Here is a 26,485-nt window from a genome sequence, read left to right as displayed (position 1 = left end):
GTCCTTTTGGAAAAAGTTATAGGGTCATATTATGGGGAAGCAAAAAGTGAAAAGAAAATTTTTCTAAATTATGGCTTGCTGTAAAACAAAGAAAAGCTCAACTAAGTTTTCAAATTTATTGATGTCAATTTTAAATTTCAAATTTATGATGAAAAGAAACAAGGAGATATTAAATATCTGAGCAAGGAGAGACCAATGCTGGACCAACTGAGAAAGTACAAGGGTCATTAATTTTTATGTTTCATCAAAAGATTACTAGTTGAGGAAAAAGGACTTTGATCCCTGGAGATAATATTGCACAGGGTTTTGAATATATCACAGGCTTATCTTCTAGTCCAACCTTCCTCCGAAATATTGGATACAGGTCAGTACCAAGTAAGCCTGGGAAGACTCTTCTGTTCCAGGGAAGCAACCTCAATGTCTCCATGTCCTGTTCCTGCCCTAGAAAGTGATCCACTGGAGATTCTAATTAAATTTGCTATCTGAAGATGTGGGAGATGTGACTAATTATGTTAGGCTCTAAAAATGGGACAAAGAATTTTATCTGAATCCTTTTTTAGTCATTAAATTAAATAAACAGTTCAGTAATAAACCCAACAGAGTAAGTTGACAGCATGAAGTGGAATGCATGCTGCATCGGAGAGTTGGACTGAAAAGGTGTCAAACCTGTAGGAGGACTGCAGCTGTTGTGCTATAATGGACTATTTGAGCAGTCAATGTGCATTGAAAAGCATACACATACTAGGCTGTGACACAAGAAGAGAAGTCTGGTTTTAAGGCAGAAAGGTTTTAGAGTTGTCAAAGTGAACACGGCAACCTCAAAGCCAACAACTTTGGAACTAAGAAAATATTTGGTTAATAGTGATTTCACAAAGGTTTAATTTTTCTCCTACTAAAAGGGGTCAAGGTCCTATGAGATATTTACCTGGACAGGTCCTAGCAGTACCGTGGGGAATGTGTTTTCCTTGCTGTTTCAATTTGTGCAACAAAAGACTATTCAGGAAAAAAGTACAGTGATGTTAACTTAACAGCAAATTCTGATTTTCACACAGATACTCTGACAATCCATTCCAGGTGCCATTGACCCTCCTGCCAGCCATCACTGCAGCAAAGATTGCTGAAAATAAAACACTGAGTATTGGAGTCCCTATGTTTGCCACGATTCTGGAGTTTCGGAACCACTAAAAATTAATACTAAAGGCCTCTATATTCAAGAGGTTCACAATATAGTGAGACAAGAGTACAGAAATGAATGATTGTGAATAACACAAAACAATTTTGAATCAAGTGGTGATAATCTGACCTACAGTGGGGGATGACATAACTTCAGAGAAGGTAGGGAGTCACATAGGTGGGAATTTTCAGGGAAAGATTCGTGGAAGTGGTAAATCCTTGGGCTAGATTTTGGTAAAAAGAATTTGGAACATCCAAGAGGAATGGAGAAAGCAGCTCAGTGTAGGATGGGTAGAGGAAGAAACTCAGCAGAGAGAGCTGCCTGCATTGAGAAGTCAATCAATGATAACTCAAAACAAAGATGGTGAGAAAAAAGATAATTCTTTTATAATGTGATATTGCTTTGACCATGGTTATTTTTGTCTCCAGGTTCCAGCTTCATCTGAGCAGAATTAAGAAGCTAAACCTACAATTTTCTACTCCTTAGCATCTTGTCTTCGAGTGCGTGTCTTGTGAACTAAGGTTTTTTCTTTCATTTTTTTTAAATATGTGGGATTTTTCCTTTCTATTTCAGACCAGCTCCTCTGCATACACAGTGCTAATGGGTGACATTTAAGAATGCTGGTTTTACAGCACAATTATCCTCTCCATGTGTTACTGTTGGCCTCTGCTGCCACTGTTATTGTCAACTGCACTTCCCAACATGTTAGCCTCATAATATTTAATGATATAGAGCTATTAAATCACTTTACTTTTCTATCTAGCAGAATCAAAGCTGCAAAAAACAGTGTTTTTTCATAAGGCTAGCATTTTGTAATGAATCAACTAAAATACTGAGAGATCAATTTAGAGCAAAAAACCTTAGGGAATAAAATGACACCTTTTACGCCTGTCTCTAAGAGAAAAGCAAAAGGTTTCTTTGGACAGTGCAATTATAAAATGTGTTTCCGGGTGCCTGGGTGGCTCAGTTGGTTAAGCAACTGCCTTCAGCTCAGGTCATGATCCTGGAGTCTTGGGATCGAGTCCCACATAGGGCTCCCTGCTTGGCGGGGAGTCGTCTTCTCCCTCTGACCCTCTTCCCTCTCGTGCTCTCTATCTCTCATTCTCTCTCTCTCGAATAAATAAATAAAATCTTTAAAAAAAATAAATAAAATGTGTTTCCTTATTTTGGTGTTTTGAAAATTCTATAGAGAACTTGTTAATTTCTATCCCAAAGGTTATAATACAAGCAGTTTAGAGTAGTAGAAAGAAGAATTATTAAAACAACAAACAAAACACAAAAGCAAAAATGGCAACCATATTTTGCATTTATATAATGTGACTTGCTGGGGAGGGGTGCTGACAGCAGATGAAGGCAACTGTGCACCACAGCTATACTTAAAAAAAAAAAAACTGTCATTGAATTATATGAATTTCACTTTGTTAGACTGAGAGATGTACAAAGTTGTCAATGACAGATCATAAAACTCCAAAATGTACATTAAAGTAACACTGCTGATGATGACTTCTATGTATGGCAATTATCAAATTTATGACTGGGTTGTCATATTTAAGAACTATCTTGTTTGGGCCTTCAAGGTGGCAGGCCTGTAGGCTACAAAGCCTAGATGTGAAGGCTTTTGGAAAGAGAGAGTCCACAGTCAAAACTGCAAGTTGGAACCAACCAGATATTTAAATACAGAGTCTACTACAGGTTGTGGATGGGGATACCAAACAAAGGCACAGCACAAAGAGTGCTAGCTGATTTGAGAGGGCCACTGGGACCTGTACCAAAAGCACACGGTGACAGGAAAAATTTAAATACACAATTCTGGAGACAAACCCACCTCTTAGTTTCTCAAATTAAGGAGAAGAATGCAAAGCTAACATCTATTATCACCATGGTTTACATAAAATAAAATATATTTAACACTGCAGTTAGAGGAGGATCATACTCTTAGGAAGGATCCTTGCCAAGGCAGGGTAGAGGGTAATCTAATACTGATGTGTGCATTGCAAAGTCCTTCTTTTCTTACATTTTGCTCCAGACAGTAGAAATTAGACCATGAACCAGCACCAGTCTATGTGTTTGAGAAAGCTCTGAATTCAAGAACATCCAGAAGTACCGGAATTATGTAGAATAAAATGTTTTATTGTATGTCTACGGCTTCGTCAATGGTTAGGCAATAGCTTAACAAGGCAACTTAAGTAGTGGAAAGAGTAAGGCAGAGGGGCACCTGGGTGGCTCAGTCAAGTTAAGTATCTGCCTTCAGCTCAGGTCATGATCTCAGGGTCCTGGGATCAAGCCCCGTGTCAGGCTCCCTGCTCAGCGGAGAGTCTGCTTCTCCTTCTCCCTCTACCCCCCTGCACCACAAAAGTGTGTGCACACACTCTCTCTCTCAAATAAAATCTTAAAAAGAAAAAAAGAGTAAGGCAGAGAGGGCTATGGGTATATTCAAGAAAGACCTATTTCATTTCAAATTAAATGTAATCACTGACCCCGTTGGTTAGTATCCTATAGACTCAGACAGGATTATATATATTAGTGTAACTAATATGTGTGTGTGTGTGTGCATGTGTATTTGTGGATATGTACATTCCTTAATTTCTCTACCATTTTAATCATGTTAATAAATTAACACTCTCCTTTCTTGATACCGTCTCAACATATGCCTTCTATATAGCATCTACTGTATGAGATTCTATTGTTTTCCTGTCTGTTGTGGGCCCTTCTATAAGACTGAGTCCCTTTGGGAAGGAGTTATGTCTAATTTGTTTTGTATTCCCAATGCACAGCACAGAGCCTGTCACAGGCTCATTAAATATAGGGCTCTCTAAATATTTACTGGATACATAAATAATGATTTAAATAATTTTTATTGTCTTTTCTTAAAATCAAGAGTTAATACTTGCCAGGTACATTGCTGGGCACCAAAAATACAGAAATGATTAAAACATGGTGCCTGAGCTCAAGGGGCTCAGTCTCGCTAATGGGACAGATAAGGAAATCAAATAATACTAACAAGTAATACACTAGGCTGAATTCTACAGCTTTAGAAGGATGGAGGAGGGCCCCTTACCCAGGCTGAGCACATCAGGGAGAGGTTTCCAGGGATACCACACAGGATGTGTTTCCTGGGCCTGCTAGTTCCCCAGGTGAAGAGATCTATGAGTGGGAGCCGGCATTGAGATGGCCAGGCGAATGCTATGCATGCTTATTTAGAGAGGACGAGTTTAAGAATGGGAGAAACATGAGTCAGGACCTGAAGACAGGGAGAGAGTGCTTTTTTTTTTTTCCCTAGGACTGCAAAAGGAATGGATTTGAATGAAAGGTAGGCATGTTAGAGGATTAGTCAGGGCAGGGACAAATCAGATGTGTATTACCGAAGGCTCCACATGGGTTATAGTATGGTGAAAAGATGGAAAGTGCAGAGAGCCTGTGGTGGAGACCAGTTGGTAATTCAATTTTAGTATATGTGCTGCCGAAGTGAGCACGACCAGTTGGTAATTCAGATGAGCAATGATTCTAGATCGATCTAGAGTGGAGGCAATAGGGAAAGACTGCAGAGGAATTATTCAAGAATTCAAGATATAAGTATTCAGACAAAAATAACAAAAAACACGCTTAAAAATTTGGATGATTTTCCTACCCTATGACAGATAACTCAGTAAATTATTCAGGGGATTTTTGAATCCCCTGATATATTGATAGAACACTTAGAGATCAACTTAAGGTAATTCAGTAGGAGAAATCTAGGAAAATGTTTTGGTGCTAGAACCATAGAAGTACTAAGTTTACCACATGGTAGTCACTTTTCATGTGTAAGCTCATAATTCCTCATAACAACTCTGTGAGATAAATACTTCTTTTATTCCTGTGTTATGGATAAGAAAACTAAGGCATAGAGAGATCATACAGCCAGTGAGGAGTAGAACCAGAATTAGAACCCAAGCACACGCTCTTAAATACTATTAATGGTCATTATACAGTGGATATAACTGCAGACAACAATCTAAAAGTTTAAGATGACAAGTGTGGTTTTTGATATGCCTTGGGGCATGTGAGGATAGATGTCCAGCAGCTTTGTAGATGTGTGACTCTGGAGTCAGAAAAAGATCTAGCTGCAGATATAGAGATGGGAGACACAAGCCCATATTGGGAGACCCATCTGTGGATGTGGAGGTATTGTATCAGGGAGGGCATACAGAATAGAAAGAGAAGGCATCGTTGGTGGAGTGGACAAACAAGGGATGAAGAGAAGAGATGTCTAAGGAGATGGACGAGAGAAGTTGGAAATTCAAAAAGAGCCACGAGTCTGGAAATGGGATGTAGAAGAATAATAATTATACAGGTTTCACAAAGAAGCAAGCAATAGAGAAAGTGTACAGAAGTTACAAGTTGATAAGGACTAAGAAGTTTCCATTGGATTTAGAAACAGAGAATTTTGGGGACCTTGGTGAAAATAATTTCAGTGGAGGGCTGGGGTGAAACTTGGCTGCAGAGGTCCAAAGAGTTAATGGATGAAAGGAAGGGAGAGAATGTAGACAATTCTTCTAGCTGGGAAGGAGAGTTTTAAGGATTATTTTTTATATAATGGGATGATGGCTGTGGTATAGTAAAAACAAAAGGAACTGGGTTCAAATGTCAGCTCTGTCAGCTATTAGTTTCATCAGTAAAGTAGTGATAAAAATATCTACTTTGCAGATTTATTGTGAGGATTAGTGATTACATTTGCAAAATACCTAACAAAATTGATCTTTAGTAAATGAGAGCTATAGCCCTATTAAAAATGTGAAAAGTCTGCAGACCTCTAAATCCCCTGAATAATTTACTGAGTTATCTGTCGTAGGGTAGGAAAATCATCTAAATTTTTAAGCGTGTTTTTTGTTATTTTTGTCTGAATACTTGATGTCATAAGGACATAATCTTAGTTTTGTGTTGCTATATGAATTATTTAACTGTTAAATGGGAATTTTAACAGCACTATTGAGATATAATTCACATACCATAAATTCACCCATTTAAAGTACATTGTTCAGTAGCATTTGGCATATTAACAGAGCTGTTCAACCGTCATTACAAGCTAATTTTAAGACATTTTATAAAAACAAACAAACAAAACATTTCATAACCCCCAAAAGGAATCCCATACCCCTATCAGTCACTCTCAGTTCCTGCCACCTCCCTATCTGGCTCTCAGAAATCACTAATCTACTTTCTGGTTCTATAGGTGTGCCTGCTGTGGTCACTTTATATAAATGGAATCATACAATATGTGCTCCTTTATGATTGTTTTTTTTCATTTTACATGTTTTCACAGTTCATACACGCTGTAGCATATGTCACTACTTTATTCCTTTCTCTGGTTGAATAATATTACATTGTATGGATACATGTGATTTATGCATTTGGACTGTTTCCACCTTCTGGTTATTATGAATAATGCTGCTATGAACATTGTATACAAGTTTTGTGTGGTCATGTGTTTTCATTTCTCTTGGGTTTACACCTAGCAGTGGAACTGCTGAGTCTGAATGGTGGATTCTTTAATTTTTACTAACAGAACTTGAACATGTTTATTATAAACAATGAAAACAATTTAAAATTGTATGAAATAAAAGATAACACATTTCTTTCCTTGTTCCAATCACACTTCCCTAAGGTAAATACTGTTATCCTGAAGTTACAGTTCTATTTCCTTCCAGGCTTGGTCTATGTATGTAATATTTCTGAGCATGAAACGTTCTGGAAGATTGTGTTAAAATTACAAGTTAGCATGGGAGAAAAAGCAGTGACTCCTCATCAAAGTCTTATACTTGCCACAAACTATGTGTATGACTCTGAGACCTTGGGTAAGTCTCTTAATTTTGCTGGACTTACTTTCTCAAAAAACCTTAAGTATTTGGATGCAGTCTTCTCTAACCCTGTTCAATAAAGCATTCTACGGTTTAATGATACTTAGTGCCCCGAGGATATACTATTAGCTTTGGGCTTATTTGCAATACGTGTTGCTTTCAATTTCTTTTTCTTTAGAATTGGTAGAGGGAACATTAGAGGAAGAGAATGGCAACTACCCTCACTTTGCCAAGAACTGACATTTATTTAGCATGCTAAGCAAATGTTCAGAGTGTCTGGTGCTGAAAATAAAGTCCTTTTGCAAGTCTTAATCTGTTCCTTTTCCATCTTCTAAGTTTGTTGAATTGATTTTTGTTTTATTACCTTTCACAGGGTCAGAGTTGCTGAGAGGTTTGCTTACTATGGACCTTGATCCCATTTCTGAAAGTCTAGCAGTGCACATTTCAATGATCCAACCCCTCTAAGACATGTTTGAGGAATTCGCATATGATGTGACTTCTCAAGAGCATCTGGAATTGACATATGTAGAGTACAAATGAAACAGACTTTAACCAAAAGTAGACATTACCTTGTGCAGGGCACAAGAGGAAATCTGTTTCTGTGGCCTAATGCAGAAATCTCAGAAAAAAAAAAAAAAATGCATGCATCACCTTCTCCTAAGAGAATAAAGGTGAAATATGATCCAGAGAGAAGGATTCTTCTCCAACTACCAACTTTTCCATACAATGCCTTCAGTCTGGAGAAGAGCGAAATTCACTAAATGTAAATTCCCTTTGAGAAGTAAGTCACCGTTCTAGGTGGGCACCCACCACTTGTCATTCTACTCAATGTCTATGAAGTTCTCATGTGCCACATGGACAACATACAACATGGTTTTTACCCATAAGGGAGTGACAGAGGGACATCTTGTTTTCATGTTACACAGAGTTATTACTAAAGGAAAATTTGTGAATTGACTTGGACTGTTCTTGAGGTTCATTATTCCCTTGGCCATTATGGGATGGAAGTACATAAAGAAGAATGAAAGATCATTTGCAAGGTCCTTTTTATTGCTGACTTTGGGCCTAACAAGAAGAAAGGAAGGGTCTGAAGATTCCAACAACTTGAGAGGGCAGATGTGGGGTTAGAAAGAGCCTGAGTCTTGAGCACATATGGATTTCCACTTTGTTGACCAGGGAAACAGAGGGGACCCCTTGATACTCCATGAGAGAGGTCTCATTGAGGGGTGAATCAAGGACATGGGATACACTAAAAAATAGTTTAGAGAAAAGGGAGGAAAGAAACCAATGCTATATGCTTAGATGAGGACTCAGGAAAGATAGCTAGTAATGTGGAGTTGTGATTTACAGGTCTTTGACCAGAAGTTTAAGGAAGCCTTGACCAAGTAGATGTCAGCAGGTGTGTGAAGCATCATCGGACAAGACATCCACCTCTTCCCCACTGTCCCAATTTCCCACAGTCACTATTCCCATCCCTCCTGTTACAATTTTTTTCTAACTTTGGGGTTTTAAAAAGTAGATCATCTTCTGAAAAAGATGTGATGCTCCAGAAACTGAATATTAATGTTCCGCAACCAAGAAAAGTCTGTCTTTTTTGTTTCTCTGCTGGGGAGGGTCTGGATTACAGGCTGTTTTTATGGGCCACAAGAATCCCAGAAGAAAACTCCAATATGCAAATCAGGGCAGGGAATCTGGCTGGGACAGGAAACGAGGTGCTATGGAAGATAGGAGCAGAAACATGGATGGCAACCGTCCCTGCCAAACACTACCAAGCTTCTCCAAGTCTGGCCTAGGCAGAAAGTACCAATGTGGACCACGGTGGAAACAGAGATATACATCTGAAATAACATCATTTTAAGGGGTAGAGACAGGGACAAAGGTGAGAAGACTAAATTTGTTTTAAGTGAAGGGTGTCCTAAGGGGGAACAATGGGAAAAGGCTATATTGTAAAACTAAGGAAATGACTATCCAGGACAACTTAGCAGTCACCAAAAGATTGTGCAAAGAAGGGAAGGAGAGTCTCAGAATTCTGGCACTTGTACTGATGGGAATCTGGTCAGACTTTTTTTTTTTTTTTTTTTACTCACAGCCCCTTCCAGTGCAGCCTTAGGCTTACTTACAAGGAACGTAGATTCCAGTGATATCAAGACAGTAAGAACTCATCAAGTAACCTATCATATGGGAGTGGGGAGAGCTGGAAGGAAATTTGGACTGTCACTTGACCTTCAGATTTCACTTGAAAAAGGTTTGAATGCCTGAAAACCTATGAATACAAACCTATATCTGTGATATCTAGGAGACATCAGAATGGCTCCAAAATAAATAAGGCCCAAGGCAAAGTAAAATTCACATATATTTGAAAAATGCAATCCAAAATAACTTTTTAGGTTTTTTGTTGTTGTTGTTGTTGTTGTTAAGCATTATTAGTGGCTGTCAGTTATATACACAAAAAAACCCTCTGGGCCCAGTGGTCCCTAAATCTCCTGAGAGTGGGGTGTGACTATGTCTGGATTGTCTATCCCCAGAAGTACCAACCATATAATAGGCATTTAATACATATTTGTAGTTTGAGTGACATTTGTAGTATCCTTCTCACGGAGTTGCTGTAAGGATTTAATGAAGTTACATGTAAAGTGCTGGGACCTATAAAGATTAGACAGGATGAGATCCTTGTAATTATGCCAAAGGCATAAGAAAGGAAGGAGAACATTAGAATGAATCTAAGAGAGACAGAAATATCAAAGAGAAATAAGATTTTCATTTCTTATCCCCATCCCGATCCTCAGTCTAGGCCAATCCCTTCTGTTGGTCAGGTTGTTCAGGAAAACACTTGGAAGTGGCAAGGAGCAAGGAGCTGTTTATCATGTCACACTTGGGTCCTGGAACATTTTGTCCTTTCTCCAAAAGAAGGGGAGACTTTTTAAAATTTGGACAAAGGCTCTGGCTTGATTAGAGAGGCTCAGTATATCCTCCCCCTTTTAAAGCAAACCATAAAATTCCTCTTTACCCTTGAATGTATTCATTTTCTCTGAAGGAAAGTGATTTTAGGTTTTAGTATTCAATTTGGAACACACATCCCTGCTGACTTAAAATACACTGTTCAAGAGATCCTTTAAACTTCACATGAGCTTAAGGTCTACAAAACTGAATTAAAGAGTTGAAATGGAAGATTTACTTTCTCTGCTCTGAGAGGTAAATTTTGATCCCTTAATCAAAACAAAATTCTGCATTCTAAAATACTTAGGTCTCTATATAAATATAAGTAGTCTTGCATAGCCCCTCCTCCCATACTGTCAATCCTAAAATTCATCTCCCTTTATAATTCACAGGATTTAACATCAGTCTTCGAATGAGAACAGCCTTTTAAGAAGAATTCATTCCCCCTTCAGCCTCAGATATCTATTTAGGGTCACAAAATATGTCTATGTGTTTAATACATACACACACATAATGACAGTAATGCTAATGGGGCTCTTCATATTTATCAGGCATTGCTTTTAGCACTTTACATATAACTTCATTAAATCCTTATAGCAACTCCATGAGAAGGATACTACAATTATTGTTATTACATAGATGAGGATACATAAGCTCACAGTAGTTGTCATTTGTTCCCGTTTGCACAACCAGGGAGTTGAGGAGGCAGGATGCAAACCCTACTACTCTGATTTGACTGTCCACATTCTTAACCATATACTCATCTACCTTACCTATCTATTGAAATTTGACTGTATTTAATGAGGTTTACTTTTTTCTCAAACAGAATCTACTGAAATCTGACTATATTAAATGAGGTGTACTTTTTTCTCAAACAGAATTTAATCCTTGAGGCATGTTACGTGCAATGAGTACAACATTCAACAACTATTGAGTACATTTTTAAGCCTTGATTTTGGTGCCAGCCTGCTTAGATTCAAATCCTAACTGTGACCTTAGGTCACTCAATCTCTCTAGACCAAGTTTCTTCACTTGCAAAATGGAGATTTAGTAACACATACTTTCCAGAATTGCTGTGGGGTTTAATGAGCTAATATGTATGAAGTGCATCCTGGCAGGTAGTAAGATTATATAAATAATAATGATTGTTTTCTTCATTATCATTATCACCATATTACTATTGTACTACATGCCAGGAACCATTTTTGGCACAGGGAATACAAAAGCAAATGAGACAAGCAAAAAGTCTTGTCTAATAAAATTAATATTCTAAGTATATAAATCCCAATGTGCTCAATTTCAACTGTCTCATCCCATTGTTTCCATTTGTTAAAATATGTACCATAATTTTTCTATAAAATTGGAATAATCACACCTACCTCATAGGTTGTTATGAAGATAAAATGAGTTAGTACATAAAAGTTTGGAACAGTGCCTGGTACATAAAAGCACTCACTACGTTAGTGGTTTTAATTAACATCTATGCTGTGGGTGTTATGGCTTAATGTTACTGTCTTGATTCTTTCTGAGTTCCTATAATCTGTTGCTATAGTGATTTTGCATAGCATTTTCTCACAACTACTTTCCCTCCAGAGAGGACTGCTTTTAAAATTATGCTTATTCTTCAATCTCTTATTGCTACTCAATAATATAATGGTTACTAAAGATTGCTCCCCAAACACAAAAAATATATACTAAAACCAAGGGGAAATATTCATAACATTTCACATAAATAATCAGGCTTTTTTTCTTTTAAGCAAATTAGGTTGTTTCATGACAGAGTTATTTGAATACCACAGAATGGGAATTTTGGAATCAGACAAATCTAGGCTCATTTTCCAGCTCTTCCGAGCCTCCTGCTCTCAACCGACCGGGTGTGTCATGAAGGGTAAATGAGAGCTTTTGGAACAGGGTGAGCTCTGCCTTCCTTCCTCCTTTACACTTACAATGTAATTTCAAATGGGCTGTAAAAATGTTTTTTGAATTCTTAATGAAAGAACATCTCCCTAAAAAAAAAAAAAAAAAGAGTGAAGGGCCACAATAAATGGGATATGTTTTTTTAAAAGTATCTATACACAGAATGCTTTAATGTCAAAGCAAGGGGTGTTTTTTTCTCATTGTGAATCCTTGCATATATATCACTTTGTGGAAAGAAGCTATAAAGAGTAATGTGGCAAGAGTAGCGTCTGTGACTTTGTGGGAGTCATTAATCTCTCCTTATTTTCCTTAATTCAAATTGGGCTTAGTGATCACCTACTTCAAAAAGGCAGCGAAAGTCTTTGAAGAAGCTGCTGGGTAAACAGGAAAGGAGGGGCTGTGCCTTATGAGCCATGTCCCAGAGGGTTTTCACTCCAGGTTTTAATTAAAAATGAAATTAAGAATTCTTCAAGATTTTATCAGCCTTTTAAGTACTAAGAAGGTCAATGATTTGTTAAGTGTCTTTCTTTTTTTCTAATGGTGCTATTTCCCGGATTAAATTGTGTGAACGGGGCTTAAATTCCTTTTCAGGTCCACAGAGTGGATGGGGGCGCGGAGGACTGAGAGGGAAGACATGGTGCGCACGCGCACAGAGGGAGTAAGGCTCCGCGGGAGCGGAAGCTTGGGGGTGGGTGTGTCCTGGTTACAGTCTTGTCCCCTCTGCGTGCTAGATCAAAACCCACACTTTGCAAGGTTGTTGGGATTCTTAGAAACAATAAGGTATATTTGTAAAGTGTCTAGCTACTAATTTGTGTTCCAGAGAGTCGCTGTTATTTTGTCTACATTCCTAAAAAGGCACATGCGGGAGAGACTGGAACAAAAGTAGATAGAAAGAATTATCTCATAGGAGTGTGAAGTCACAGCTTAAGAAATATGCCACATTTTACCGGGTGCCTAAACATGTATTAGTAAAAGGAGAAATATGTGACTTTGCCCATGGTGACAAGGAGGGCTGCTGCTAAGAATGACAGAAAGAATCAGCATCTACAGCTTTCTTAGGGTCTCAGGGGATTTACCTAGGCTGACAAATATTTTTCACCTGATTTGTGATAGCACTAAAAATAAATACACATGAGCTCAAGGCTTTAAAGTAGAATGAGCATATGGAAACAATTAATAATGACTAATGTGGAGAGTGCCTAGATGAAAATTCATTTGCTCCATTTCCCTTGATCCTCACAATAATCCTAGGAAGGAAAAGCACAGATAGGATTATCTCCCCCCTTTTCTGATGAGTGAATGGAGGCTCTGAGAAAGATGAAGGGGTTAGCTAAATCCAAGTGCTTAGTATGTGCTTAGTATGGTCAAAGGAAGACCTCAAACCTAGACAGTCTGGACATAATACCCAGCTCCTCAATGACATCAGGTTGCCACTACCTCAAAGAAGAGACTTTCTAGCACTGCCTTCTATTGAGTTTCCTTCTATAGAGTTTTATGTTTAAATACATTTATTGTGGAAAAAAATGCATTTACTGTGGACAAGAGTGCTGAGAGGAGGTGATATAATCAGCTCGTGAATAATCCAAGCCAGAAAATTCTTGTCCTTGAAATAATCACTAAGTACCACCCATTTCATTTGATAAATAATTCTGAATCCATTTATGTCTATCTCTACAGCTTCAGTTTAGTTCTTCATGATTTCAGCTGTAGTGGATTTGCTAACTAGTCTCCTGGCCTTGAAACTCTTTCTACACAGCTGAGTGATCTTTCTAAAAACACAAATCAAATTATGTCTTTGCTCACCTTGAAACCTCTTCAATGGCTCCTCACTGCTTGCAGGATAAATTCCAAAATCTTCTGCTTGGCAAGTAAGGTCCTCTAAGATCTGCAGCAGCCTGTGACTCCAACTTCATTACCCACCCAATAACTCTTAGCCACATAGAAATGCTGTGATTCCCAGAGTGTACTATGCTTTCACACACTGTGGGGATTAACTCTGAGCTACACTTCTTTGACTTCGAACACATTTCTTCCCTCACTGACTGAGGAGGTCAATGTCTCTCTGAGAACTTTAAGAAAAACAGAAGCAGTTAGATGATTCTTCCCCTGCTTACCTTTAGAGACTCACATGAACTTCTATTATAGCATTATTATGTCTAGAAGTTATATCTGATTTTGGATTTACAGACTTTGAGACAGTTAAAACATTAAAGGCCCATATAAATTTGCTATTGTTTTACAAGGAGAGAGAGAGAGCTTGCCAAAGATAGGCCACCGTTACATATGGCTGAGGTCTTGTGAGATAAAGATCTTGCTCTATGTTCCAAGGTTGGGGATGGTTTGAGGCCACCAGCTTTATGACTTCTACAAAGGGAGTGAATTATACATGAATTCCAAGCTCTGTAGAGAGTAGTTAGAAGCTAGACTAGCAAATGGACCTGTGAAAAGGTAATGGTAAGTTTCCCATAAATAACTTCTTACAGGGGGCCTGGGTGGCTCAGTCATTAAGAGTCTGTCTTCAGCTCAGGTCATGATCCCAGAGTCCTGGGATCCGGTCCTACATGGGGTTCCTTGCTCTGCCGGAAGCCTGCTTCTCCCTCTCCCCCTCCCCCTGCTTGTGTTCCCTCTCTCGCTGTGTCTCTCTCTGTCAAATAAATTAAAAAAAACTAAAAAAAAAAAAAAACTTCTTACAAATATTAGGAATTGATGAAACAAGGTGTGACTGGAGAACATTCCTGTATAAATGCTCACCTTCTGCAGAAGGGACAGTCTAAGATCAGGCTTGCCCCTATGGCTACTTTATACTAGTTGGGTTTCAGTTACCTTGAGATTAGGTACTAGAGAAATGGAGAGCCTTTAGCATATATACGTCACAATGCGCAGTAATGACTTCTTCATTTACATGTCTTTGAACTGTTTAAGGGAAAGGATGGATGGTATCTTATTCACCTTTGAATCCCCAGCATCCATGATAATGCCTGGAACCTAGTAGAAATCCCATGAATATATACTCTGCAATGCGTAAAGATGTTTTTTGATCATATATGGCCTCAAAGGCCATTTCCTGCCCCAAAGCTGCCGACATACTTTAGTCTTCATCTGGTTTATCTCAGTCTCTGTTTATCAACTACCAAATAACAATAATTAGGACCACCTATGTAAAAAGGATGAATGAAAACATGCCATATGTGTTGAGAAAAGAGACAAAAATATGATTCTCCTTGCCCTAGGAATATCAAAAGCTGAACAACTTACCATTCTCCCAAAGTAGAAAAACCAATTACAACATCAAAAACATTTTTTTTTTTAAGAGAAAGTACTGGATAAGCAGAAGCCCCACAGCACTCCCATTTGTGTTTCATAGAGCTCCAAATTTTAGTTTGATTCCAGGCTCTGCCCATTTCTTGCTTTTGTAAGTTCTGAAAAGTCAATTACTCTAAATATAATCTGCAGCCTTAAGAGCTGACACTTTGCCGAGTAATTTAAAGAGCTTTCCTAAGAAAAACTTTCAACTCTGTTTTCTTCTAGATGATGTAACAGAAGTAATTGTGTATACAATTAATTCACTCCTGGATGTTTGCTATCAAATCAAAGTGCTGAAAATTTGGGTATTCTGACTGAAAGGCACAGAATAGAGACGATTGGCTCTCCTTGCTTCTGCTGACTGGCTTCCATTCCTCTGAATGCTGATTAGGGATTAAGCTGGTGCACATGTAAAGGTGGTTTCACATGCTAACTTTCACAGAGCTGGTTTATATTCTAATCTGAGACAGTAACTGTCCTATCAGTAGGTGCATGCTTCTGAAATAGACTGGGGGAAGTTCTCTAGAACTTATATAGAGATATATATCTCTATATAATATATATATTCTCACACACACATATATAAATATATATTTATATATTATTTATTATATGTAACACCATATGTATTATATAATATATATAATCACATATTGCAACTTAAAGGTGAGGCATTTTTTCAACACTTTGGATGGGCTTTTTTAGTTTATACCTTTGTAAAAAGTTTCCCTAGTATGGTACCTTGCACTTTATCAGTGCTTGATAAATCTTGGTTGGATGAAATGAAAGATATATTCTTGTAATATCCTGTTGAGGGCAGAAGATCCCCAATATTTGTATTTTATTAGAAGTATGCATTACACTCATGAAGACAGTGACTTGAGTTCTTGATCATTACAGAGTTGAATAAGGGCTTGTCCATCTAATTCTAAGTTTTCGGGTACCTCTAAGGTTCTATAGGTTATTTAAGGTCACAGTGGAAAAAGCAAGTGACGGTGTTATAAATGGAACTAGAACCGTTGAACTTTACCCCTGAATTATCTATCAGCTGCATTTCAAGAAATATCTGCTCGGAGTGGTATTTTCCATTGCAGAGGAAATAAATCTCTGAAAGGAATTACTCAGTTTTCATGAATAATGGACAGTTACCTAATGAAATGATAATGTACTGACTATTGAGATAATATAAGGTGAAAATGCAGTAGAAGAAGTGAGCTCTAGTCTGCTGTTCTTTGTTTCAGTGTACAGATTCATCCACTCCTAGGGCTATTTTATGTACCCATAAGACCTGAATAAAGCACAGTTTTAGCCATCATGTGTTGCTGAACAAGGATCTGTCTGCTGGTCTGCAGATCTTATTTCCATGTTTATCTAGTTACTCAAGAGTTTTGAGCTGCTATTGTGCCAGAAACTATGCTAAGTGTTAGGGGTTTAGCAGTGCACAGAGCAGACACAATTCCACCTGGTGAGCTTACAGCATCGAGTGTGAGACAGGAGTTTGGTTTTAAAAATCATATAAATAAATATATAATTATAAATTGCTTGAGTCTTATGGAAAAAAAAAAGAGAGACAATATAATAGGGGACCAGATTTTCTTTCAGGGAGCTTCTCTGAGGAAGTGCAATTTAAGCTTTCATCTAAGATGACCAGAAGTTAACCAGGCAAAGTGTAGTAAGAGCTTTTCAGTTTGGGGAAAGAGCATGTGTGACGCATTTGAAATAGGTAGAGGTTTAGTGCATTTTGTGAATGTGAATAGTGTGATCAGCAAAGGGAGGAGTGAAATGAGGTGTTTAAGAGGCAGGCAGGGGCTAGGTCATGCATAGCTTGGATGCTATATTAGTGACTCTGCATTTTATACTAATGCAAAAGAAGAGAGAGATGTGATCTGTATTTTTAACAGATCACCTTGGCTGCACTGAGAATAAATCAGGAGGACAACAATGGAAGTGGTGAGACCATTTAGGAAGCTACTGTAGGTGGGAGATAAGGGAGGCTTGAGTTCAAGTGCTAAAAATAGAAGTAGAGGGGAATAAATAGATTGGAGATACATTTTGGAGGTAGAATCAATAGGACTTGCAGACAGACTGAATGATGGGTGTGAGAGAGAACAGGTGTTAAGTATGATTCTCAAGTTTTGGCTTGAGGAATGAGGTAGATGAATGTGCCATTTACTGAGCTGAGAAAGTGTGGAAGGGGAGAAAAGTGGGGTGCAATCAAGAACTTCAGTATCAGTGTATTGTCACAATGTCACTAAAATGTGTGTATATATGCGTATGTATATGTGTATATGTGAATTTTTTTTGAAGTGAGGGATAAAATAGGAAGAAAAAAAAAGAAAGGGACAGAATTAGACTAGAAAATAGAATTCCCAATCGGGTGATGGAGGGTGAGAGTTGGGGACTGGGGCATATCAGGATTGCTGAAGGTGTTAATCTGAAACAGACATATTCAACATTATACCATATGTATTTTTTTAATTTGGGAAAAACAACAACAACAAAAAAGAAACCCCATGGTCTTCATAATACAAATTACAGAAAGTAAACTGCAAAAGAATTGTATCTGGTAAATCCACACAGGAGGTAGATTCTACCACTGCTTATTGGTGAGTTTTAAGAGAGAGATGCATCAAAATCTCTAGCAGGATGCAAGGAATGCAACTTTTAGGTTCATTAAAAAAAGAGCATGGGTTTTTGACATTGAGCCTGAAGGGAGATGAGAAGGTAGGATAAAAATAGAGAAAGAAGAGAAAAAATGAAATGGGTGGAGAATTTTTCCAGCAAGCAAAGACGTCTCTGTCATCATGCCTCTACTGATGCAGGGGCTAATGGTCCCCTGGGTTTGAGTCCCAGCCCTGCCACTTACTAGTGGATGATCTGGGGCCTGTCAGGTAACTGCTAAGCCTCAATTTCCTTACTTGTAAAATGAAGATATCGATAACATCTACTTCATAAGGTGACTGTCAAGGTTACAAGATATTCATAAGAAGTACTTAACAAAATGCCCGGCACAGAGGAGAGCTCAGTAAGTGTTAGGTGACTTTGAGTAGCTGATTATAGATGCCTGAATACCAGGAAGTCATTATTGTAGGTGTGTGTGCACCTTCTGCTTCCCTATGGCTATGGTAATTTTGCCTTCTTAGCTTCAAAATTGAATAGTCTGCTGTATCAAGAAGTAGCTTTTATGATTTGTTAAAAATATAAAACATTAATTAATATTTATGAAGCATTCTAAAATGCTATTAGGCTTTAATTGTTGCAAATTAGTGAAAATGCCCCAGCTGATTACATGGCCAAAAATATGTTTTCTCATGTATTTCTAGAAATGTTATGTATAATTAAAATTTGTTATTTAACTCCTCTAGAAAGGCCAATAATTGACTTTTAATTATTTCTTTGAAAATATGAAAGAAAAACAGAGATGATGTTCTAAGGAGACCCTTTTGATATAACCATTTCCACCTTGAATCATTTTAAAATCTATATTTTCTTGACCTTAACAGTATTATGGAAACATATGAAGGTATTCTATCTGAAAACATAACCAGATAAGCACCTCATTATATATAGGAACATCATGATTGAGATCTCCTGGTTTAAACGGAACTGGAACTACCTTATGGAACACTACATTCTCCTTTTATTGCTCTCCTCTCTCTGTGACTTTTGCTATTGTGTAAAGATGAGGTTTTATTATTTAGCATACATATACTTCAGAATACTGATACAGAATCATATTCAATCTTTAGTCCTAGAATGATTTGTTTACAGAGTTGTGGAAAGACTCAAAACATTCTAAGTCAAATCTGAACTTGGCATTTATTGGCGATATCATACCAAGGGCAATGCCTTAATTTCTTTGAAGCCTTGTTTTCTTATATAAAATGGGAGTAACTACATAAAGAGAACATGGTAAAAACCTACTGTAATAACATACCATAAAGGTTAAAATTCTTTGTGGTTAGATAGAACCAGCTAATGCTGTAGTTTTGGGCAAGTTGTTTAATACCTTAAGGAGTCAACTAAGTAGTGGTATTAATTTAATATTTTGATTAAAATATTAAATGGCAATAATAGTACCTACTTCTTAGGCTCTCTTATACCTGCAGAATAGTAGTGATTATTAAATATTATTCAAAAATGTACTGAGTACATGCTCTTTTATCCTTCTGTACGAGGGAAATAGTGCTAATTAAATTCCAAGATTAATTCTTCTGGAAAAATATAATTAATACCTTATTAAAAATGCATGGGAACCAAGAACATTTGGAAAATCATGTGATCATGTCCGAGTGCTCTGTGATCACACTAGGAAGAGAAACAAAAAGGCAATGTTCTTAATTTCTCCCATTGCACCAAAGAAGCAGAACATCTCTCCACTGAGGAAGATGTCAAGTACAAGAGAAGTGAGCAGAGGTGGATTCTACCCATTCATCCTTGTGGAAGCACATGCAATTCGAGAAGACGAAGCAAGGAAGCGCATGCAGTACCTGGTCATCTCAGAGTCAGGGAGCAGGCCTAGGTGGTAGTGGGGGTAGGGAGCTGAGAGAAGGAAGCTTTTGTCACACTCAACAGGGGAATAGTGCCTGGGAGAAGCAGGCTTATCACACAGTTTGTTCACAGTGCTGTAAACAGGTTCCGGAGGCCTGGTGACACAAGAGGAAGAGAGAGAGATGCACGGTTAGCGAACACACCCAACACCTGTGCAACTAGTTGCATTTCACCATATGCAAAAGTAACACCCAAAACAATGTCTTAGGCTTTGTGAGGCTTGAAGAAATAGTCTTTTTAAGAAATACTACCTCTGGCTAGAAATGAGAACTTTGGCCGATACTGGGAATGGTGAAAATTCAGATGCCTGACACCTCAGTGGAGTCATAGTCAACTTATAAACGCCATACCTTTTTGGATAATGTTGTTTTAAGTGCCAAACTTTGGGATCTTCTGACATGGTTCCTTTTTCAACTTTAGTCTCATCTTAAATGAAAGAGATGAGACCTTCCTGACCCCTTTAGCCAGGCCATCCTGTTATTTTTCACAGCACCCTGTCCATACTTCATAATATTTTTTTCTGAGCATGAAATCATCTTGCTTGTTTTGCTTAATTTATAATTACCACTCTCACTCTGCCATAAATTTTCTGAGGACAGAAATTACATTTATTTTGTTAACCACTTAGAGTCAGTCCACATCCCATAAATATTTGTTGTATTCACATGTGAATGAATACACTGACAAAACTTCACACATTTGTGTAGCAATTTTTTGGGAGTGTTGGCCTTACTGAGAAGTCTAATTGCTTATATGATCTCAGTGATTCCCCTTTATATTTATTTATAAATCACCACCCAACAATTAGTTTCGGAGAGTTTTCTACCAGGAGGATAATCACTTCAGTAAAATTTCTATTAAATGAATTAATCTAGAGATACTAAAACATTATCTAAAACAGCAACATCTTTTAGTTGTTATAAACATGCCTAGTAAATTTCAGTTATAACTTTTGCCAAACATGCATGTACTACAAAGTCCTTGGTTATTTAAAAAAAAAAAATCTCACAACTCTGTACCCACTCTTTTAACACATGGTCTGAACTTGCTACCAGTGTCTTCCATTTAAGGCAAGAATTGAAAGACCCAAATTCAAATGGAAGAACTCTCTGGCAGTCTCGGTGGGAAGATAAGGAAAAGGTCAGGAAATAGGGCAATGACCAGACCCAGGTGAGGGAGAGAGCACCCCTTCAGTCCAGGAGACATCAGGGGCCGCAAGTGGCGGCCATATCCCTGAGCAAAGATACAGGAAGTGTAGGTGGTGAGCTCAGTGAAGGCATAGTGCCGTGTTTCTGTAGCTCCCAAAGTGGTCCCCAGTGTTGCTCAGTCAATGCTTCTTGAACAGAGCAGGGGAGAAAAGAGGATAAGCAAAGCATTAAAAACAAACTTTACCTAAATTATAGTATTACCGTGGGCCAGTCATGGCTTAGACACACTATCTAGAGAATTAGTTTCTTCCCTAACACAAAGCCTTCCATAACATAGCGAAAGATGCCTTGATCTGTTTGCTTTCTACAACACAGTAGAGGGGCTGAGGAGTGGACGGGAGGAATCCAGAGGCTTATTTCGTCATCCAAATAACTATCTCAGTGGTAAGATGAGGTGCTTGATAATGGAGTTGGCTTGTTCTATCCCGTGGCTAATAAAATAACACTGACAAGAAGATTTTTAAAGTTTCTTCAAATAGCCAATTTTTTTCCCCTCACTTTACGGAAGCTAGCATATATTCTTGTTCAGACAAGTGCTCCCTTTTCAGAAAAAAACCAAGTAAGTTTGTCAATTTCTGTTTGTCAATTATCTAGAATACACACAATTCATAATGATAAACAGCAGCCCTTAAAAAAGGCAGCTGTAAGATCATTTTACAAAAGTGTTTTTATCAGTTTTTCTAAGTAATTCACACTGTGTGAAGTGATGTAAAGGAAAGATGCTTTCAGTTATCCACTGAAATACATCTTTTAAAACTGTCAGATTTGATACTGTTCTTGATTTCTTTTTGGGGGGGGTCTGTTTTTGCTTTGTTAATAGACTCAGCTTTAGGAAGATTGATGTGTATTTCCATGGTTTTGGAGACAGAAAGACCCATGATGCCAATCTGATAAAGAAAATTGGCTTGGGAGATCACCATTTTGTCTGCCCTGAAAACGGGGTTATCCACACAAAAACTCAGCTTGAAAAGGGCTTTGTATTAATGAGATACATAAGTATCAATTAAATAAGATATGAGGAGGAATGTGTGAGCTCTATGGGAATTTTTCTGCATAAGTGATCACAGGAGGACCTAATATTATTTTCCACATTTTTCTGCTCTATGATTGAGCTGCCGCGGCAGAAATGGCCAGAGATGGATCGCCTCCCAAACATCCATTTACTCCTTTTTTACTTATTAAGAGGAAGCCAATTTTCCACTAGTCACTTTTCCTGTAGTAAAACTATATTTCTCAATATCTCTTGTAGAACTTTATTTCTCAGTCTCCTTTGTAGGTAGATGTGGCCCACTGAAAACGTTCAGCCCAATGTAACTGGAGCACAAAGGTTTTGTGGGACTCCTCTGATGGCTGCTTAAAGGGGAGCTGACTTAGCTAGGACCCCTGTGATTTGCTCTTTCCCATTTCCTCCCTTTGCTTACCTGGGACCTGGATATAATGGCTGGAGCTTCATTGGTCATCTTGGACCATGAAGCAACCTTGAGAATAAAAAGAAACAATACAGATAGGGGACCATAATGGTCACTGTGTCACTGATGATAAGGAGTGAAACTACGCCACTTGTGAACTTTCTACCTCTGGATTTTTTTGATGAGAGATAAAGTATGTTTATGCTAGTGTCTTTTTTTTTTTTTGTAAATGAGGCTTAATATTAACAGATAGACTACTGCAAGATGTAAGACTGATAATTGAATACAAAGAAATAACTACAGATAGGGGCTACCAAAAGGGGCTAATACATTTAATTATGTTAGAGGTCCATCTGACACATTTTGTATACATAGAAAAAGATAAAGAACACTATTGTCTGGCTTTGTTGAGAGCCTGTGACTGTTCATAGAGAACTCACTGCATCTTGATTAAAAATATTATATATATATAATGGTAACTGATTTAAACTGCCAGCACAGGGCTTAAGAATAAGGGAATTGATGACTTCTTTTAGGTCATAAAATATTCTCATGATGATGTCATTTCAGTTAACATCATGCTTTCTGCCTAGGAGGGCTGATTTAATTTTCTCAGGCTGCTGTTGATTTGACAGACCAAGAAAATGATGTTACCAATTTTCTCCTAGTCCTTTTACCTCAGTAGGACTATATTTTGAAACAAATTATCAGAATCAAACCTGGCTAATATGTATATTAAGGAAAAAAATCCTACTTGGATTGTACTCAATTAAACGAAGAGGAAAAAACTCTCTGAACACTACAATAAATTCAAGACAATAAAAATTAGGCCCTGTCCATTGTCCAGTGTTGAACTTAAGACCTCTGCCTATATCCTTTGGAATCATTTTATGGACATAATATTATTTCATGACTCATTTGTTTTAGTAGATCTGGTGTTGGGGGCAGGCTTAGATAACTTGAATTTTAGAAGAGGGACCTTATATCTTTGCCTACAGTCACTTTCAAAACTTTTTCATGGTGGATTGATTTTGTGCCTAGGCTTAATCACTCATGATTCAAAGTCTGATCAAAGCAGAAATACACCTATTGAAACTGTAGGCTCATTTATACCTATCATTCAGTCTTTCATCCTTTATTTATTTACAAGTTATTTTGTACAGTCACTGACTATTGAGTGGACATTTCAAATTCAGCTGAATTGTGAGAACACTTGCTATCTCAGAAGACAGGTAGATGAAAAACACCAAAACATAACAGAACACTTGATAAACTTGACAGAACGTTTTTGCAACATTCACCATGTCCTCTTGCAAACAAACAACTAAATTAAAAATATCAGTGAGAGTGTCCTTCCAAGTGGCATAAAAATGGAGTTGATATTTGAAGATTTCTGCCTGCTAGATTCACTACGGTCCTAGGATTCTATTGTGTGTTACGTACTATATAGGCCATAGCACAATACCCAGTAAGTACTACAACAAGCTACAGTCTGAGAATAGGAAATAGCATGTAGTAGGTACTTGAGAAACATTTCTTGGAATAAATGGATTTTTTTTTTTAACTATTCTTCATTGAGAGCAATGAAAAATTTCTGGCTCTTTCAAGGAAGCCCAAAATTCTGCTGAATCTTAAAACTCCATTTAAAATTTTAGGACATCATCAATTCTCAGGGGTTATCCAGAGGACAGAAACCCCAATGGTGTCAGAAACTACTCGCTTTAAGTACTAGGTGTGCATGGTTCACCCCCTCTGGAGGGCCAGGTTTCCTGCACCTGCAAGCCCGCCCACGGTTCCTCTGAGTCACTCCATGGGCTCCAGGCACAGACATAGCTCAGGCTTGAGTTCCAGAAGTCCTAATGCCAGAAGTCAGCATTCTTAGTATTTCCCTGCAGTGATATTCTCTGTGACCTCTCCGCCAGACAGACAAGAAATGCCAATTTATGAGCTGTCACTGGGATCTGGGTGGCAGGAACAGATGCCACCATCACTTCACATTTATTCAGTAAAGAAGTGCCACGGGGAAATGACTTTAGGCAGTGTGAATCAGCCAGTCACAAACTGAAAGAGCCTGTTTATCCTACTATAAACCTCCAGAGTCGCCTGGGTCAGGAGGTAATGAATATGGAAATCCAGTCTGAGGTGCCTCCTGTCTCTCTTCTTTATGTAGATGCCCCCAGAAAGGGGGGAAAGGAGTTAAAGATTATGAGTGTAATCTCTAAGTGAATTTATAAACAAATCATTTATTTTGCCCTCCACTTATCAGGGGCCATAGATAAATGGCTTTGTAGTCTCTAGTGTTCAGCCATCAGCATTTATTTGCATATCTATGGGTTTATAATTGCAGGCTCTTATAGCATATAATTAGCACACCCTGGCCCTTGGTGACCTCTCTTCTCCGAACTCCATTAGCACTTGCTATTTGTTCAGCTTCCTTGGCATTTTCAGTTACTAATCCGCAAGGATAGTGTGGAGGGAGGTGCTGCATCATACCCTCTCCTAAGGAAAACCACCCTGTCTGCAACTGCCTCTTCCCATTTGTCCCATGGACTCCAAGCCAATTCAGTCCCCTGCTCAGCCAAAGCGGTTTAGACCAGGATTGGGACTCTATTCTGAGACTATGACCTGTAGGACCTATAGGGTTGGGCTGGGGAGGGAAAAAAAAAGGGTAGGCCAATTGGATTCTGCTACTGAATGTGAATCAAGGAGCAGAAGAAGAAATGATCAGCTGGCAGCATGAGGGAGAGACGCAGACATGTAGAGGACAGCTGTGGCTGTGTCCACTAATTATAGTGAACCACAGCGAAGCTTCCCAAATTTTGTTGCTAAAGTGTCTAGAGGTTCCTTGAATCTAGAAAACAGTCTGTTCACTCTTTAAGGGACTTATTATTAGGGCTCATGTCATCGAATTTCTCTGCTGGCTCCCATATGACATTAGATGTATAATGAAAATCAACGACCACCTCCCACTGTATTCCTTCACTGGAGCTTGGGTCAGATCACTTGCTTACAATCAAAAGAGTGAAAATAAAGCAGGCACTCTGCTTGTTTTATACTGTCATTTTTAGATCACCTCAACTAAACTATGCCACTCAAAGACAAAAGATACAACCTTGGATACCTATGTAATTCCAGAGTACCTGAGACCAATACCTACTTGATCCTTTTATTTATTATGGATTCTTTTGCATTATTTTCTAAAATGCTGCATTAAAATATTATCTTAATTGCAGAGTTTTTTGGTGCCCCCTTAAATTTTGTGCCTGATGTGGTACTTCACTTGCCTCACCCTAGTCCTAGCCCTGCTTATACCAGAGATGAAAAATGTTTAATGCAGTGATGATGGTCATTGTTAATACTCATCTGTGTGGTGCCTGAAGACAGGTCAAATGGATAGGACTTCCTTCCCTTAAAGGTAACAGTAAGAGTGACTCACACTCTATTGAGTTTTCCATTCTCCATCAAAGGGACTGCTTTCAAAGCCCAAAGGCCAAAGCAGGCAGGGCCCTCACCTCATTATACTGTCATATTTGGTGCACAGGCCTCCTTCCTTCTCTGATTATTAGCTCTCAGAGGAGCAGGCCCAAATCTCATTTATCTTTGTTTCTATATTGCTTTCCCGAATGTAAGAACGTATGAGTGAAATACTGTCATAGGAAAGAAATGAAGCTGTGGGGGGAAGAAAAGGGACTGGTATTTTTTATTCTCTCTTCTGGAGCTAGAATTAAAAGGAAGAGTCTAAAATTACAGAAGGAAGGATTTGAGTTATATATTTCTATGCTTTTGACCATAAATCTGTCATAAAAAATGATATGGATGAATCTATAAACTGCTTAGATTTTAGATTTTCTAACCCTCATCGTATGTGGGCTTCCCTGGCCGCTCTGAAGGTAGCATCCAGCCCTATGCAGGAAATAGAACCAAACTACATAAGTGGATGGCAGCTGGGATGCCAAACACTTGGGTGCCTAAGCATCTGGCATATTGCTTGGCATGCTTTGGAGGAAAAGGTTTTTTTTGACCTTACAAGTGTGCCTCATGATTCCCTTTACACATAATGCACTGTTTTTGGGCCAAGGATTTGGAGAAGTAAGCAAAAAAGCATTAAATTCTAGGCCTGGGCTAATAGGTCTTAAGGGCAGAATTCTGGGG

General features: G+C 38.2%; 1 protein-coding gene across 25 annotated transcripts in view; it reads right to left on the bottom strand.

Annotated features, from left to right (window-relative positions):
* Positions 1 to 26,485, bottom strand: part of DLG2 (discs large MAGUK scaffold protein 2) — a 2,208,086-nt gene that overhangs the window by 418,203 nt on the left and 1,763,398 nt on the right. For 20 of the 25 annotated variants that reach the window (XR_003517338.2, XM_027578649.2, XM_027578631.2 and 17 more), the window contains one exon: positions 19,656 to 19,811. The exons of the other annotated variants lie outside the window; for them this stretch is intronic. Coding sequence is in view for 19 of the 20 variants with exons in the window: in XM_027578649.2 (XP_027434450.2) it covers positions 19,656 to 19,811 (156 nt within the window). In the remaining variant the exon portion in view is untranslated. The remainder of the gene's footprint in view (positions 1 to 19,655; positions 19,812 to 26,485) is intronic. 25 annotated transcript variants of the gene reach the window in all.

Source organism: Zalophus californianus, chromosome 11 (genome assembly GCF_009762305.2).
Source record: "Zalophus californianus isolate mZalCal1 chromosome 11, mZalCal1.pri.v2, whole genome shotgun sequence".
NCBI classification, from domain to species: domain Eukaryota; kingdom Metazoa; phylum Chordata; class Mammalia; order Carnivora; family Otariidae; genus Zalophus; species Zalophus californianus.
The sequence above is the reverse complement of the archived record's forward strand: the minus strand, read 5'-3'. Positions and strand labels throughout refer to the sequence as shown.